Source organism: Centroberyx affinis, unplaced genomic scaffold, assembly GCF_046629955.1.
Source record: "Centroberyx affinis isolate AG114_WGS23_722 - 3 ecotype Tasmania unplaced genomic scaffold, CSIRO-AGI_Caff_v1 ptg003249l_1, whole genome shotgun sequence".
In the NCBI taxonomy this organism is placed as follows: Eukaryota; Metazoa; Chordata; class Actinopteri; order Beryciformes; family Berycidae; genus Centroberyx; species Centroberyx affinis.
In genome coordinates this window covers 115107-133909 of record NW_027281275.1, presented here as the reverse complement: position 1 = coordinate 133909, position 18803 = coordinate 115107, and the positions used below count along the sequence as shown (strand labels likewise).

Here is an 18803-nt window from a genome sequence, read left to right as displayed (position 1 = left end):
TTGCAAATAACACAATACACAGAAAGACAACAGAATTTTTTTTAATTATCAGGGTTGTGAGCGTCTTTACTGTCTGGAAGATATTGAACACAGTTTACAGTTAAATGTCTATTGGGACCAATGAATGTGTTCTTTTTGCACAAGAGAGCATTTTATTGTGTGGTTTGGCAAATATAGCGTTTTAATTTATAAGTAGATCAATAAATGTGTCATTGCAATATCTTAAATCCAAACTAAGCACTGTTTCTTTGTGGTGGCGGGCTACATTATTGGCATAACCAATGTCATTATGAAAAGGGATATCAAAATGTATCAGTTTAACCTCAAAAACACATTTCGGAAAAATAACACAACTGAAAACCTCAAACAGCTCCCCTCCCCTCTTCCACTTATCCCTTTCCTGCAGTGCGAATGGACCTGTTGAGCACCTGGTGAGTGCTTGTAAGTGGGTTGGGGTATGAAAAGCACTAAAGCAAATTCACTCTTGTGATTTGTTTTCTTAATTTTTATTGTTTCTGGTAGCTCTTCCACACAAAATGATCGGCAGAACATCCACGTTGTAGCTAGCTTCAGCCATTAAAAAAATCAGCACTTACTGTTTTTTTTTCTTTGGTAGAAAAAAGAGAGCAACATCTTAACTAGTGGCAACAGATGTTATAATAATCAGTCAACCAACTCAAGCAAGTGATTGTCAGAGTGATAACCATGTTCTATAGGATTGCATTGGTTTTTGAAAACAATTAGGCCTATGTAACATTATTGTATTGGTAAAATGCACCTGATGTTGATACAGAATTCCCACCTCTGCTATTCTTACTTGTGTGTGTGTGTAGATGTGACTGTTGAATCACTGATTGTTGCTTATCCCCGCTCACCAGTCTGCACAGGGACATACTTATCTGACATGTTTGGTGTTTTTTAAGCCGGGTGTATGCCACGTTTAAGTTTCCAATCTGCTTTAGACAGTTGGCAAATTGGGGGAGGAATAAGACAAATCCGTACTTTTATAATAGTTATAACTCTGTGAGTGTTACAGTGGCTTATAACATAAACATTTTCTTTCTTGTTTATTGTCTTTCTTGTCTTTTTTTTACCCTTTTTAACATAAGTTACCATGTACATGCACATATTCGGTCCCATATCTTTATATTACACCTTTTAGTTCTTTTTAGATTCCTCTAGCTAACCATCCTCCACTCTTCCGTTGAAGCATTGTGGAGTGGTGGCTTCACATGTCTCTGAAAGTTGTTCTGTTTGCTCAGCTGAAGGCTATAGCTCCCACATGGCAAATGACCAGCAGTTAAAAAAACCCTGTCCTTGCCAGTGAATGTAAACACAGGAGCACTGCCTGGGTGTTGTGAATACACCACCTTCATGTTTCAGTCCCTTTCATTAACCCCTAAAATTGCCTGATCAGAGTTCGTCTTCAGAGATCAATTTCAGAGCTCACTGATAGTGCAGGCAGTGACATGAAACACAGGTAATGTCTTACAATGTGAAATGTTCTCTGACAGAATACAGACTAAATAGTTTGTTTTTTGTCATTTTTCTCATCTCTTAGGCATCATTCGAACACAAGAACTGCTGGACCATGAGACTACACCTCACTACTGGCTGACAGTCTACGCCATGGATCGTGGCGTGGTGCCACTCTCTGCCTTTGTTGAGGTGTACATTGAGGTGCAGGATGTCAACGACAACGCACCGCAAACCTCAGAGCCTGTCTACTACCCTTCTGTCATGGAGAACTCCCCTAAAGATGTGTCAATTATCCAGATAGAAGCAGTTGACCCAGATGCCAAGGCCAGTGACAAACTCACCTACAGGATCACCAGCGGCAACCCCCAGGGTTTCTTTGCCATTAACTCCAAGACAGGTAAGATTGCTGTTACTGGGATGTCAATTCGTGGCACTATAAATTGCATCATCAAAGCGGGAAGTACATTGTCACAAGCTTAAATTGCACGCCAAGACAAATGCTAATCTTGAATATGGCTGCTAATAAGTTTTGGGGGACAGACCTTTTTTCATGTGCACAGTGAAAAATCTAATCTATGAAAAGTCCTAAAGTTAATATAAGACAATAACTTGTCACAACGTCTTGCATCACTACAGTGACCACTCACGTTTCTCATGTAAGTAGGGCTCAATTAAGTAGGTTATATGTTAACAGATTGGTGGCCATAAATTGCAAATGAAAATTGAGAGCATGAAATTCGACATCCAATTCTTTCAACTGAAGGAATCAACTACTTTAAAGGTGAAGAATAGGGCAAACATATATAAAGAATTGGTCTAGATGTTAAACTACCCTTTGAGACTTGGACAGGTTTTGAGTTACTGTGCATTGCTGAAGAGCTTCTAAGAGGTTCCTGTTTGCTTTCTTGTGAAAGGAAAAGCAGTGTGAACACATGATTTTAACATGGGACAGGAGTGGGCCGAGCCTACAGGGGTTTTTCCACTCAAACACTCTAAAGTGTGTTCACATATGGTCCTCTGGAAATGGTGGGATGATTAATATTTCATTGGGTTCTTTTAAAGCTTGCCAGAGAAGACTATGTTTTAGTTGAATAGCAGAGAAAATACTTGTAATAGGTGCAAAAAGAAGCTTCATGCACAGACAGGACGTCTGCGTGAACATGCAGGTTTTTGCTCTTTTGTGGGACTCTAGTTGGATTTTTGTTCAATACCATTCAAGAATTGGTTCTACATTTGGGCATACTCTATTGCCTTCTTACACATTTTCACTTGTCTACAAACCCACTCACATCTAGAAAAAGTACAATTTGTCTCACTGTACTGGTAACTGACCACTAAAATGTGAAATATTGCAAGAATGTTAATTAGTTAGTGTGAATTTAAATGCTGCCCATTTTGACTAACATACAGTAGATCACAGAAGCAAAATGAGCTGGTTTAGATGACACTGTGCAACTCTGTATGTCTCTCAGTTAGTGCTAATTACTGAATCTGTTTATTTTACCTAATTTGGAGACTGGTCTCTTATTGCTTTGAATGCCAGTACTGATTTAAACTGCAGTGAGGAATGGGCGGTGGAGCAGTTGCTCCCAATTTGTCCCCATTGACTTGTGTGGTCCTATTTTCCAAGGTAGTCACATCAACAAACTGGGGTTATTTTTGTTAGAAGTGGCCAATGTGAATTTTATGACCAAATAAGGATTCATCATGTAGCATGCCTCCCAAACAAGCCTCGGCCTAATCCTGGCTACTCCCCAAAAGACAGGGAAAGAAACAAAAAGTAAATGAATAAAAAAAGGGAAAACCTAGGTGTGGTCTTGCATTTAGCACACTCAGCATAAGCTGGGCAAAGACAGATACGTTTAGTATTTGTGTGCATGCATGACTAGATCAGATTACAAATGCTGATAAAAATCTGGATTGCTGAAAAAGAAAAATGTAGGGAAATTAAATATTTGTCTCCCAACAAAGCAGTCATGCACAAAGCTGTTTTAACAAGGTAGGCAGTCCTTGGGCTGTGAAGAAAACAGTCGCTGTGTGTTGATATATTCAGGCGCCCCCCCCCCCCCCCCCCCTTCTATGGAAGAGTAACTTGTGATAAGTATGGGACCATAGCTAGAAATGAATGTTTACGCTCAAGCAGTTGATCCCATTTCCTAAAAGATTTCACTATTCCCACACGTGCCGACATTTTGACTTGGCACCTAAATAGGATTATATGAAATTTGATTACCCACTGCCTAAAGAACTGCTATGGTGCTGTCTGATCAATGAATGAATCAATAAGGGCCCTCTTCATCAATTCTGGCTGACCTTCAAAGATTTTCATTTAACCTTCCAAATTGAAAGCACATTGAATTCAATTCTGTCTATTTTTGTGTCTATTTTCAGTTAAGCTGCACTAGACACGGTCTCGTAATTATCTCTTGACCCCACTAAAATTGCCTGTCTGCTAGTTTGATGAATTCCTTATAAAAGATTCTGTTGTAAACACAATTCTCTTTATCTACATCTCAACATGCATGGTGTCTGGATTTTCATAAATGCCCCCTTCAGTACACGGCAAAGTTAGTATATCGCTCATTCATTCTTTGCATAAGTTCCTCTTAGCCCACATATCTGAAGTAAATATTTCCCGCTTCCGGATTACGGAGTATTTATGAACCAAAGCTTATGGCCAAGTCCACCGAGGACAGAACCTGTTTACATTAGATTTGGCTGTATCTCTTTGGGCCTTTTTAGAAGCGTCAGAGGAGTGCTATGAAAAAACAGGTTATACAGAGGACACTGAAGCATAAGGATAAGACCCATTCATGCATATCAAAGCATGTTAAAACTTTTATCAGTGGGACACCAGAGCCACTCGCGTCAGGTTCAACAAAGAACGGTTTGGACAAAGAAAACTTCATTAAATCACTGCTCTGTTGCTTTTGTATTTTTTATTTATTTTTTTGGAAGAATGAGGCAGGAAGTGATTGAACGTGAGCTAGAGAAGTAGGTGGGGAGAAAACAAGACAGAATAGGGAGCCAAGAGGTAGCTGAGCACTAGAAAAGGCAGTGAGTCAGAGAGAGTGGCAGTTAAGACAGAGAGCGCCATGTTTATCTAGCCTTTACTGTTTTTCACTTCAGAATTGGCCTAAATGTCCTCAGGAGAGATTACAAATTATCTTTTATTTTGTATGTCTGTGTCATTAAATGGGATGGAAATAGGCTTGATATCTGTCCACATTATCAACTCAATATGACATTCTCACCGCATATTACAGGTTTTTGAAAATGTTTAAATTTACAACATGCAAGTCTCTGTAATTACATGTTCCAAAATTGCAATGGAAGCATAGGCCCTGTCTTGGCATATCTACAAAGCTTTACAAAGGGGTGGGAAAAAGGAAAAGAAGTTTAGGCCTATGTTTTGTGTGTGGGTTTTCGGAACTTTGTAGGCATGTGATTCAAGCTAACTAACTAGCGTTCTATCGCGGACTACGTCCTTATGCTACTTTCCAAGCAGCCTATCAGGCTTCAAACACAGATGAAGGCTTCGCTTGACGCTTTGGGTGGCGTTGGTCGCCCTTTTTCCGTACGGGCTCATATTGGCTCAGTAAAGCCCAGGATGAAAGGCTTAGGCCTACTTTATTTCTGCAGAGTAAACAAGTCCTGCTGTTTGGTTGTTCTCTGACTTTGGTTTGTCGTTAAAGTGCAAGGCCAGCTCTTCTCTCCAGCAGACACCATGGCAATCCCCTCGGCTGAGAGCTCGGAACTCAGCGGCTTGATGCGGCTTTTGCTGGGATTGGAAAAGAGAGAAAAAGGAGAGAGACCTATATGGGGTGAAATTTGTGCCACCAGACAACTGGATTTGAATTACATGTTCTGAATTTGTTTGTGATTAGTGAAATTGAATCGTTCAAATTGAACTTGTATTTACTTGTTTGAAAATCAGTTCTTTAATATTATTCAATTTCAGATTTGTTTAAATGTTTGCAGTGCACATGTCTATGGGATAAGATGTGCGCTGGGTAGGAGGTCACTTGAATGTGTTCTAGAGTAATCTGTTAATTACTTGGGTATAAATGTTGAATAATGATGGTTTGTCCATACACACACACGCGTGCGCACAAGTACACAGGACAGCCAATCCACTAGCTGTCTAGCTTTATTTCCTGTTTTTTAAAAGAAGAGTTGTCTGCCTGGTGAATCACCTGGTTTCTCCTTTTAAATGCCGTTTGTCTGCTGTAACTGACTGGACTTTGAGCAAAGCCGTTATTCCAGAGCACGAGTGTGTGTTAGGGAGAGCAAGCAAGCATAAGATGTAGTCAGAAACACACACACACACACACACACACACACCGGAAGTTTTTATGTGATAGAGAGAGCTAGAGCAAAGATCACACAGATGACTTTATCTTTTATTGCCGAATACTCATAAATCTACTTCCGATTGTACCTTTCACCATGAATCATTTAACATAACTGATTTTCATCAGCCTGGTCACTTAACATAAGTAGCAGTAGTTAGTGTGGGGGAACTTGGCAAGAAGTGGAATGGTGCTAGTTGACTTCTTGTACACTTTTCACTTGTGTTTCTAAAGTTTCTCAATGTGTCCCAGTGTTGTCCAGTGATTTGTTTTAGAATGTATTGCCATTAGTCTGTTATGTTGACCTGTTATATGAGATTTGTGCTTGGAGCACACACAGCCTTTACAAAACTCTACCTATAACAATGGTGCCTCTCTGTGTTCCTCACTTAACAATGGTGTAGTGGAGGTTATTGAATCAGCTCTGCCTCTGTTACAGCTGACAACAGCATGCCTTTTACAGGATCTGGTTGTCTATACCTGATTGTTTTTGCCCTTTAGTGGCAGCTTTCATTCCAGTGGTTGAACTGAAAGGAAGAAAGATAAACCCAGGTGAATTTTTAAGGCCCTATTGAACAATTTCGGCCCATCCTCCTCCTCCTGAGCCTGAAGCCAACAATTCATTGTAGTCAATTGAAAAGGAATGCCATGGATAATGCTTTGGAAAGCTTGGCTACCTCTGACAGGTTTTATATGCATTTGTTATCCCCAGAGTTGAATGAACAGCTGCTAGGAAGAAGGTGTAAAATAGGAACGACGTTCTTGTTCTGGAGCTGCAAATCATGCACTCTCGTGGTGCTCATATCAGCTTTCAACAACACCTTCTCTGTTTGGTGCAGAAAACACACAGACTCTCCTAGACACACACACACACACACACACACACACGCACCAGTGTTATCAGTAGTTCTACTAAGGCCCCAACCAATATCAGTGGAAGCTAGACAGGAAATGGATACTACCTCCAACGACTTCCTGCCATTTCCTGCAATTGTGGAGCGAAAAGACTTCCACAGCTCAGAACAGAGTGTGAGAAGAAAATGTGGAAACAAAAAGTAGTTACCGCTGAGGGGTGTCATGGTGGCTCAGTTGGCTAAGGGGCATTACCATGTAATCGTGATGTCTTTGCGCATGTCACCTCCCAATCTTTCCTGTCTCTCTCTACTGTGATCTATCCAATAAAGGCAAAATGCCCCCCCAAAAAAATCTTAAAAACAAAACATTCTACCACTGTGACTTTGTGGTCTGGTGGCTTATTTTCAGTATATCACGGCCTGTCATGGGTTATAGATTAATTACTTGTCCTTAACTACAGTGGCAGTTTTACACATCTCCAATGTGTCAAGGTACTTTTTACGAACACTGTTACAAACATATACAAGTAGAATTTGAAGTTTCTGTCTAGCTCTGTAAGATTCTACTGGCCTCTGCACTGTGAAATGAAAGTTGCACAGCCAGCTCGATGTTCAGTGTAAGGGAGAAAAATAACTTTCCACTTGTTGACGTACAATTACGTGACTTGTTGAATATATAGACTCCGCTAGCAGCTGGGGTAATGTCACTTCGCAGATGGTAACATCCCAAGTTCAATATTGGAGGAAAAAAGTTAACAATTACACTAGACAACAGCTTTTTTGGAGGGCAGACTGCGCCCTTGTTTACCTGGCAGGTGATGTCTGTCTCACATAAGCAGATGAGGAAAAAAGACATGTGCATGCAGTGTGTTTACAAGCAACAGCTGAGTGAGCACCCCAGCCTCTCCAGATTAGTCTTTGGTGTGACAGAGAACATAATGTGATGATCACCTCTTAGGCACAGCATTAGAGATTGATTTAGATCAATTTCTATACATTGACCAATTTCTTATGCCGATATTGTGGCAGTGCATCACAGATGAGCCTATGTTATGGTTAACACTGGCCGGGTTCACTTGGAGGTCCGAGACCACCTCTCTTAGGCAGAACAGGTAGCGGTTGTTGGTGCGCACAAAAGTTCGATTAGGGCGTTCTCACCTACTCAAACGAGCTGCACCAGGGAATTAAACGCTCCAGAGTTCGATTCAGCCGCTCCAAACATGGCAGGTGTGAAAGTGCCCTGAATAAACGAACAATCCAAAGCTGCACACAATTTGTATGCGGCGACGTGTTTGGCGACGTGTTTGCATTTTGGGCATGTTCAACATTGTTCTAAGTATACCACTGATTTTAGGCCATGTTCACATGAGCATTTGTGATGCATCAAAAACCAGACGGTATCACATATATTTCATTGAGATCATTGAGAGTACATTGCACGAAAATACTGCAACCCATTTTGGCAAAAGTCGACTACACTAGTTGAACTTTTGATGGAGTGCAGGTAAACATCATCCGCTAATGGACTTCACCAGCTAATGAAATTTGCACAGCGGCGGTCTCTGTCCATGCAGGTTCTGCAGTGCCCTGCTGGAAAAAAAATGGAGGAAAAAGATTATCCCCACAGTCCCTGTGTTTCCAGAAGTATATAATCCAGCTCTTAAAATTAAGAAAGATATTTGCATTTGCATGGCGGATGGCAGCCTAGGTGGTTTCGATGCATACTTGTCTGTGAATTTGATTGATGCCCAGTGTCCCATGTGAATGCTGCCTTAGTCTGGAAGAGAGAACCAAATGTTTTCACACCACATTGTCTTTCTTACATGAGTAGTCCTTGGAATGTACACATCAGCCGACAGGAATATCTATCAAAAACATATAATTCACCAGGGATCCCATTTTACACTACTTTTTCACATGCCCACCCACAGACACAGTCTGTCTGTCTGTCTGTCTGTCTGTCTGTCTGTCTGTCTGTCTGTCTGTCTGTCTGTCTGTCTGTCTGTCTGTCTGTCTGTCTTGTCTTGTCTGTCTGTCTGTCTCTCTCATGTCCATGCTTTTGCTACTTCTGTAATGCCCACTCTTGAATGCCCCCCTATTTCATGTGTAAATATGAGTTTATAGGTTTATATCTGTCAAGACTAGCAGTAAGCACTGCGATGCCTCAACAGCTTCATAGCTTCCAATTAGGCTACCCATCCATTTACACAACTCCACCTATCAATCATTCACTTTGACAAGCATCCTCCAACCCCACTCCCCGGGTGTCTTTTCAGAGTTAAAAAAAACCAAAAAAACCTTGCAGCTGTGGAGTGGTTTACATATCTCAGTCCTCTTGAAAATAATGCTCTCCTGCTAAATGCCAGTCATTTTCACAAAGAGCCCCCTTACTGAGAAAGGGAGGGGCATAGCAAGTCTGGAGAATCCGAATCCACTACTGGTGTGTATGTGCATGTCTATATGTCTTGTTGTTAATTGAGCTGCCCATCTGTTTGTATTAGCTCACACAGCCTCGCTTGCTGTGTTTAATTCAGTGTTTTTCTGGGTGACAGAACAGGACTTTTGTTGGACTGCAGAGGCTTTTAAATGTTGTGTCAAGCACGGCCTTTCCTTCTCAACTAAATGATACGTCTGAGAACCGTCAATGGCTGTCGCTCAGCAGTCTTGTGGAGCCTCGGCTATAAAGGAGGGAACAAACAGCCTCCTACTTGAAATGTACCAATCCCTTCTCAAACCCTCACACTAATTTGGATTGCTGGTGTCACACAGTTGCATTCCAGTATATTGATGGTGTCTCGAGTAGTGAAAAACATTTTTCACTGCTGCATCGTTTTAGGCTCTACCAGCAGCCACCTAAATCATAATGAAGTTTAGAATATTGATGCTGTCTGACTTTTCACACATTCTCATGATAAAAAATGTTGCCGTGGGTGATAATTTCCCCTTCATACAAGAGAGAAACAGCAAGCAAATAATGAAATCACATAGCTTAATGTCAGCTCACCAACGGCAATGGTAAATATCTCAAGGAATTTAAAATGGTGGCGGAGACGGGTCTAGCCGCTGTAGACACGAGCGCATTCCCGATTGTCTGCAGTCACAGCTAAATGTGTGTCACGTAAATATGTGTGTCACTCTTAAGACTGCTAATCACAGCAGTAATGCCTGGGTATGAACCAGCCCAACAATGTCCTGGACTCCTTGACTCCCCCCTAGGCCTCCATTTTGGAGCAGTGGTTCCTGCTGAAGGACATGGTTTAGAGTGCCACTGCTGCTTCACTGTTGTTTTTCTCCCCCTCTCAAAACAGCACGGGTATAATTACTGTTGGCCCAGCTCAACCCACGCCTGAGGACGGCTTTTGTGTGTGTGTGTGTGTGTGTGTGTGTGTGTGTGTGTGTGTGTGTGTGTGTGTGTGTGTGCGTGTGTGTGTGTGTGTGCGTGTGTGTGTGTGTGTGTGTGTGTTGTGACAAAGGCTGTGGGTTGGAACTGCAGACGTCTTTGGTGAGCTCTGGCTTACCAACCAATCATTTTACAGTTCCCTAACTTTTAGGTACAGATAGGGAGGTATGCACCTTTACTGGCTTTAACACTAGCACCAGTAAACGCCTACATCAAAGGAGCATTCCTGGTAAGCCTGTAGACTTTTTTAAAGACGGATCAATTTAAGCAAAACCTTTTGGAGTTCTCAAAGTTAATTTTAGCTGTTCACCAGATAGATTGGCTCTGAGAAGTCAACCCATCTCTTCAAAGCTGAAGAAATGAATATGACTGTGGATTAAGATTGAGAGAGAGAAAGAGAGAGAACCCTCTTTCGTCTGGTAAATGCAGCTTATTTGAGTCCACTGTTTCCCTCCATTTAGATGCCTTGCAAATTGATAGGTTTTCATGGCAGCCATAGAGCTGTTTTAGTTAAAAATGACAAAAAAAACTTGACCTATTTAAGAGCCGTACTATCAGCCTCAGATAACCTTACACTCACAGTAAAACCTCAAGCACAAGACTTGAAGGCAATCTATTAGACGAACCTCTTATCTATACTTTCCCCACTCGGTTTGTTGTTTTTACGGGCTGTAAAAATGCTCCTCCCCCACAGCTGGAGCCCCTCCCACCCCTTTTGACCATCCAGGGTCAACCAGCTCCACCTCCCCCAACAATAGTTGCGTAATGCAAAATATGGTGGAGCAGCCAGTCGTAAGAAAATTCCAGTATGCCCCCCAAATTGCCTCTGTTCAAGTAAGGTCAAAAATAAGAGTTAACATTGATTTTGGAACCAAAGGAATTAAAACCGATGCTCAGTTGGGCCTTGTTCTCCTAGATAGGTAAATGCAATTTACGTTATCCAACATTTGCTAGCTGGACTATTGAAACTAGTCTAGCCCTAACTAGATCTAACACCTCATTTCCATTACTCAGAACGAGATCGTGCAGAGTTGTGCAGGGCTGAGCCTGATAAAGGCAAAGAACAGAACTAACTGGGTTAACTTTATGTTTGCTGTGGTGCTGTAGTGCAAATGCACATGTGCTAATGCACATGAAGAACTGGTTAATGCGGTCTGTTCTGGTGTGCCATAGCAAAATTATTAGCTTTGATGTTAATAATCTATAGCTCATGTTGCACTTTGCACCATTTTTCTAGTAACTTTCCTATGAAGTCATGCCACATGGCCATGAGTTATTTCTGCAGGTCCAAAAAAGACACTTATTGGAAATGTGGTCTATTGTTCATGGGTGCTCTTTATTTTCTCCAAATGAATATCGTTAGGCCTATATCTTTGTATCTTTGTATCTCACTGCTCAGCACTGTGAAGATTATATGAAGCCTAAGAAGGAGAGGATAAAATAGAGAGGGGGAGCGAAAGCGACTCCCTCGTTTGCGTCTTTTGCAGTGCAGAGGGAAGGCTATTTCAGGGCCTGTAAGTTGTGGCTTGCTATTCTGGTTGCAGGCATATGTGCCATTGATGGGTTTGGGTTTCGGAAATCCTTTGCTTTATGCTAATCAGGCGCAGTGTGGCAAGCAGACAGCTCTGGTGCGGTCAAAGTTGGCATGTCTACTCTACACTCAATGTCTCTGCAAGGTTGCAATTACATTGGGAGTGAGAACACAACACTGCTTATAATGTAGCCATGTAGCAATATCCTTGCCCCTTTCTTCTGTTTTCTTCTCTTGTTTGTGAATTTGATTCAGAATTGGATTAGCCTGGAACTCAAGACTCAACCCTTGTTTTATTTTTACTTTTGTCAAAGCCTGGCTAAACAAAGTCCTCACTGTTGAGTGTCACACGACATCAATCCTCCTGCTTAAAATGTACGGTAGAGCTCAAAAAGACCCTTGAAATACCTCAACTAATGGCAGGATCTCTGCCGAAGTTCCCCCTTTTCTCTTTCCAACAAAGTGCTTGAGATAGTGCTCATGACTAGGTCTATGTCTGACTGGCTGTGTATTTATTCAGCTTGTGGAAGAACTAAAAGGAGGGTGTTGAGGTTGTGTTGCTGTTTGGGCACCATTGGCAGACCTTCGTGATATTTCACATATGGAAGGCAGAGGTCCCTCATGGTGGACTGTCTGGGCCACTGGGTTGACCAAACAGGGGGAAGACCTACAGGGAAGGCAGTCTTTCAGAGGCCGAATCTTAGCCTTCACAGGTAGCTGAAGAGATAACCAGCAGGGTTTAGATTACGTAACCCAAGAGCGAATGGGAGGCTTGTCTTTTTGCAAACTGTATAAATCAGGATTTTTTTTACTGTCCTGGTGTTTGTTTTAAAGTATCTGCCTGGTCTGTATTTTACACTGTAGAGCAGAACACAGCATGTGCTTGTAATTAATTCACTGCTAATTTTCATGATTTGTGGTATTGTAGCTTGTGGTTTTATGATTCATGATTACGTAAACAATATAAAAGTATTGAATAAAGAAATGCAAAATGGATTCACTTGACTGTTGCTGTATTATTCATCTTTTTAATTATATCAAATAAATTCTATTATTCATCTGTCTAATTAGTTCTATTATTATTTATTCAACAGGTCTGGTCACAACTACGTCAAGGAAATTGGACAGAGAGCAACAAGATGAGCACATTCTTGAGGTAAGCACTTTATTTTGTCTGGTCTGCAACACTATAAAAAAAAACAAAAAAAAACACGGCGATGAGGAGGGAAGACATGCAGTCTAAATGTCCTTGCCTGTCAGGGTGAGCCTCTATTTATTCAAAAAGAAATTAGTTACATGCTAATCAGAAGCCTTCAAGGTCAACCTGTTCAACGCCCTGAGTTCAAAAAATTAGATTTTATTTCCATCTCTCAATTTAGGCTTAGGCTTTTTCAGCCAACTTTGGCTGAGTGCCAGATGTTGCCAACAAAAACATGTCTCCCTGTACATGCAAGGTGGTTCTTTTGGAATAATTTCTCCTTGTTCTGATTTCCGGAGGCGGAGGGAGGGGTGGGGAAGATCCTGGTGACTGTTCCTTTGTTCTTTCCCACTGTTCCGTCTCAGGGATGGAGCAAGCTGGGACAGGAAACTGCCGTCAACCAACAGGCCAATGTCTAAACTTGTGGGTTTTAATTGAGCTCAGCTCTGTTCACTCTTGATTCCTCCCTCATTCCCTCTTTCTCACTACAGAGCCATGGTTGATCCAGCCATTTTAATTGTGTGCCAGGGATTGACGGGGAGCAGATTGGATGCCTTTTAATCATTGTTAGAAGTTGCACAATTCAAGGTTCATTGGATGACGATTAATGCTGGTGCGTCTGGTGCCAGACCACTCCTGTATTTCATACTCTGATTGTACAGTGCACTGCACTAATTGCATTCCAGGACTGCGTGTAAATGATAGGGAGGGAGGAACCGGGAATAAGGGAAGACTGTGTTCCTTGAGGGAGACATTTAGGAGATATTTTATTGCCACCCTCCTTATCCATTCTTGTATCCCTCCATCTGCGACTTAGTGATGAATGAAATTGCCCCCTCCTTGAGAATTGAGTGGTAAGGTCTTCAGAGAAAAAAAAAACAATTGAAGCTTTTGGCACTATTGCCCTCAGGATTGGTTAGTTGGCTGAGCGAAGATTACCAGGCCAGTTCAAAGGTCATCCTCCTACATTACTTGCAGTTTGTTATGAATGTAGAACAGCTACTACCAACCTACAGTTGAAAGCTATTGCATTACTTGGTTGGAATTAGTGTCTCATTCAAACTCCTCACGTCTGGAAAAAACATGACTTGGTTATTTGCAAATACTTGCCTGAGCGGAGTTCATGAATCATTTGTCCAGCTGACGAAATGCCTCCAGACAGACTGTTTAATAACCACATTAAACACCCTGCTCAGATGTCTTTTATGTTTTTCCAAGTTCAACACTCATATTCTGTTCACTCATATTCCTACTTTTCTTTGTGATGTTTATCACTGTTGATTGCAATGTGTAATCAAACAATTCCATTGCACAATGAAGCAAAATTTGCAGCAATATAACTAAAAGTTTCTCAGGCAATCTGTTTTGCGGTATAATTGCCTGAATACTATGCTAATAACTTCTGTGAATAATATGGCAGGGGGTAACTTTTGACCTAAATATGTACAACGTGGCTGAGTGAACACAGCCTTAGAAGAGCCATGTAACCATGGCAACTTCAGAAGTTTTTGCGGTGTTGGTCACTGTTTAGTGGGAATCCAGCAGGAAGCTCTTTATTGAGCTAGATCTTCCTGGAGGGGTAAGGACCCCTCAACCCCACGACTGGCCCTCTTCAAACGCACACACACACACACACACACACACACACACACACACACACACACACACACACACACACACATACACACACACACACACACACACACACCTTCATGGTATCCTCAGGGCAACTAATTGTGAGTCAGAAGTATGTGCGTGTTGTGCTTGTGTGTGTGGACTGGGTACTAGCCCAGAAAATCAAGTTGAAATTCCAGGTAGTGCTGAGGATTTTGCACTAGCTTGTTGCAGAAGAAGAAGAAAAAAACATGTGGGGCCATGTGGAACATGTGGAGCAATTAGGGTGGGGGCTGTGTCAGCATTGTTTGCACCAGATGCCAAGAGGAGGTGGAGAGAGTACAGGGGGCTTTTAGCTTTTATGGTGAGATGGATGGGGGTTGATATTCGTGTGCCTGTGTGTGTGTGTGTGTGTGTGTGAGCCAACACAGTGGGGGAATTTGAGCAAAGACCAGGCTGCTGTCGTTGGTGTGAGTGTGGGCTCTAGCGGAAGGGTGAGAGCTCTGCGCCTGAGGAGGGGGTGGGTAAACAACAGAAGGGGGACATGTCAGGACATGCTAAGGATCCAGCCTGGACCGGTAGAGAAAACCTTGTAAAGGAAAAGCAGAGATGAAAGTTTTCCGTCATTTATATATTAAACAGTTAGTGTATAAGCCTTGAATTTGACTACAGTATATTTAGAGACATCTATGATGCAATTGTCACAGAATTGCAACAGGATAGTGGATAATGTAGTGTTAATTGATTGATAATGTCAATTTTGTTTTAAGAGCTTGTGAAATCGCCAAACTTACCTGTGTGGACAGTCAACAAGGTTGTTGGCCAAGAAAAGTTGTCCATAACTGAACTTTTCAGTCATCGGTCATCAACAGTCATCAACAGCCAGTCCAATTTGCATACTTCCTTGTAATTTTGTTCTATGAACAATATTTCAAAGAATAGAATCATTCTAGTGGCATGCTATCAAATTACTTAGCATATTGACAACATGTAAATCCTAAGAAATGTTTAAATTCAAATAAGCTGCTTCTTTTGATTTGGTGAAATGTAAATGTAAAATATATTAGATGTACACCCATATAATAGCCAAGTGAAGTATGTGCCTTAATTAATTAATTAATTTCATGGTAAGTAAGCAGCTAAATTTGATATAACCCGTTGCCCAGATTATGATGAGGATTTACATAGAATGCATGAAAACAATATTACTTATGCACAATTGGTTGGGAATAGCCAATAAAATTAGGGCAATGGATAATCAGAACCGCAGTGGAGTTGGGTCGCTGTGTGTAGCAGGTAGAGCGTAACGGAAATGCAGAGCTAATGGCAACGAGATGCACTCCCTCTGGTGCAGCTTCTGTTAGTCTGGCTTTTGTGTTGTCTGCCCAATTTTCAAACATGGGGTTTTGATAAAAAATGTTTTTCCAAAGAGAGTCATGTGCTCTCTATCTGTCTGAGTGGTTATGGCAAATGTGTGCGCATACACACACACACACACACGCACACACACTGCATCTCTGGCTAGGTACTGTCCTGGGAAATGTGCTTACAGGGTTTATTTTTTTAATCAATGCTCTAACTCATCTCTCTATTTCATTTAATTTCAATACTGTATATATCCCTTGCTCACTGTACCACCACGGCAGAGGCCAAATAGCTAATTTTGTCATAATGCAAATGTTCATTACACAGTACAGGATGGGCACTAGCGTATTGCTCCAGAGAGAGAGACATTAAAACTCAGAGGTTTCTTGTCATCCCATTTAATTAATTCTGCTCGTGTAAATAGCATGGGCAGCTGCAGACACTTTGTGGAAAAAAACAAAACGCATCACGCTAGTAATTGAAACTATGGTACCAAATGGTGTGTGACTGGCCCCAGACTCCTAAGTGTTTTTACTAAAGCGCTTAGCAGATGGCTTTAAATGGCTCTCTGACATTTGTTCTGCCCTTCTACAGTATTTTGCAGCTTAAAGCTGGAATTGCTCACATCTCTGCCAGCCCTAAGACACACAACCCTCCATTTCTCTGAGACTATATGGAAATCGCGTTTGTTTAGGTCAACCAATTGCTCTTGGTTTTCTTTTAACTCCCTAAACTGTGCACTTAAAACAGGACACATTGAAGTAGACATGTTAAAACAGGGTCCAAAATAGGCACATGCTGAACATGTCATCAGAAAGTCTTGATGCCATGACTGAAATCAAGTCCCCAATAAATTATCTTGTCCAATTGTGTGCCACTTTTTTTATACTGAATATGTCTGGGATTTTGAAAACAAAGATCTAAAATCTAATTTAATATTTTGTTTTTACCAGTGGAGATATTTGCCTTTCAAGAATGTGAGGTTTTTATTTGCAGTTGTGAAGTCCTTTTGTCAAACAGCTGTCTTTGTTAGACATTATGTTTTTTGTGGGGAAGAAGCATGGTGTTTGGATTAGTCTATTGCTTGTTCTTATCTCCGAAACTAGTCCTAGTGTTTGACTTGTACATTGGATTTATTCATTATATAGAAATTATGAGGTTAAAAAATAAATAAAAGGAAACGATTCATCTTTAGTAAGAGCGGAGTATAGCAGCCTGTTCCTGATGCATATTTGTTTCCTGATGTAAAGAATGTGTCTTAGAAAAGACCCTTGACAGCTAATCTCACAGGGAATTGCCTTAATTTTGGCAGCTAGTTGTCTGAGCAAGAAGTGAAATGAAGGGAGGATGGGGGAATAAAAAGCAAGCTTTCCTTTTACATCTCTTCTTTGATTAATTTAAGGCTTTAGAAATGATGAATATCAAACACAGCTGTCTTGATCTTTATAAATTCCCAGGATAGTTGTACATCATTTTCTCTGAGATTGCTAGCTTTCTAAACTTGTTCATTATTCAGTGAAACTGGATTTGTTTGAATATGTTTTTGGAGTAATGCTCCCAATCAGTCAGAGGTTTAAATATAATCGCACCTCCTCATCCCAGATCACGGTCACCGACCATGGAGTTCCTGCTAAATCCACCACTGTCCGCGTCATCATCAAAGTCCTAGACGAGAACGACAACAGGCCACTGTTCCTGGAGAAGATCTACAAAATCAAGCTCCCTGAGCGGGAGAAGCCGGAGAAAGAGAGGGCCCTGAAGAGAGACCCGGTGTACCGAGTCATTGCATCAGATCGCGACGATGGACCTAATGCCGAGATTTCTTACAGCATTGAGGAGGGAGATGAACACGGCAAGTTCTTCATCGAACCCAAGACTGGCCTGGTGTCCTCCAAGAAGTTCTCCTCTGCTGGAGAATATGACATTCTTACAGTGAGTATCTAATCCCAGGCAGATTGTTTTTTAAATTTTTTTTATATCCTTTATTTAACCAGGTAAAAGTCTCAATGAGATTAAAATCTCTTTTTCAAGAGGGCAGCATAAACATTGTTACAACAAGAGACACAAACAATACAGACCGACAAATACAGCTGTCACACTGCAAACGAGAGAACACAGTATCCAGTTAATATGCAATACTAGGTCAAGTATAAAAATCCAGTTATGATGCATAAACAGGTAGAATTTTCTAAAACGTTTTCAGTGAAATTTTAGGCGCAATCACATTGACCAAGAGTACTATTTTCTCGATCCTTTAAAATTCACTTAAATTCCCCCATAGTAATCAGCTCTGACAATTTCAGGTCCTTCTGTACATTATTCCAGGAAGAAGGGGCAGCGTATGTAAAAGCTTTTTTGCCTAACTCTTGGGACCAACATCTGTAGAATATTGTGAGAGCGCAGGCCATATTGATTTTGGTTTTTACACATGTATGTACACAGATAAGGAGGAACCAGCCCAAGGAGAGATTTATATATAAAAGCCAACCAACGCGAAAGTCTGCGGACATACAAAGATGGACACTTAGCAGCAGCATACTGAGTACAGTGGTGTACGAGATTGCCACAGCCAGTAATAAAACGTAAAGCACAATGGTATACAGTATCCAACTTTTTTAGGCACTGGTCAGGTGCATTCATAACGAGCAGATCACCGTAGTCCAATAAAGGTAAAAAAGTTGTCGAAATCAAGTGTTTCCTTGCCTGGAGGGAGAAACAGGATTTATTCCTAAAAAAGAAACTGAATTTAAGTTTCAGCTTGGAAACAAGGTTTTCAGTGTGTGATTTGAATGACAAGTTCTGATCAATAATAATACCTAAATACTTACATGTTGTGACCATTTAAATTTCAACCCCTTGAGTAGTTGAGATCTTAGGAAGATTAGATGGTAGCTCTTTTCCATTTGAAAATAGCATTGTTAACACACACACCCACACACACCAGACACAAGTTCACAGGTTCAAAGTAGCCCGGCAGGATTTCATCATTTCACTGTAATTTTTTTTAACA

The 18803-nt window shown here is 41.2% G+C and overlaps 1 protein-coding gene across 3 annotated transcripts in view; it reads left to right on the top strand.

The window, feature by feature from the left end:
• The window catches only part of fat1a (FAT atypical cadherin 1a), a 77504-nt gene that overhangs the window by 19514 nt on the left and 39187 nt on the right, over positions 1-18803 (top strand). For all 3 annotated transcript variants that reach the window (XM_071538297.1, XM_071538296.1, XM_071538295.1), the window contains exons 3-5: positions 1562-1876; positions 12711-12772; positions 17396-17725. In XM_071538297.1, the coding sequence (XP_071394398.1) occupies positions 1562-1876; positions 12711-12772; positions 17396-17725 (707 nt within the window). The remainder of the gene's footprint in view (positions 1-1561; positions 1877-12710; positions 12773-17395; positions 17726-18803) is intronic.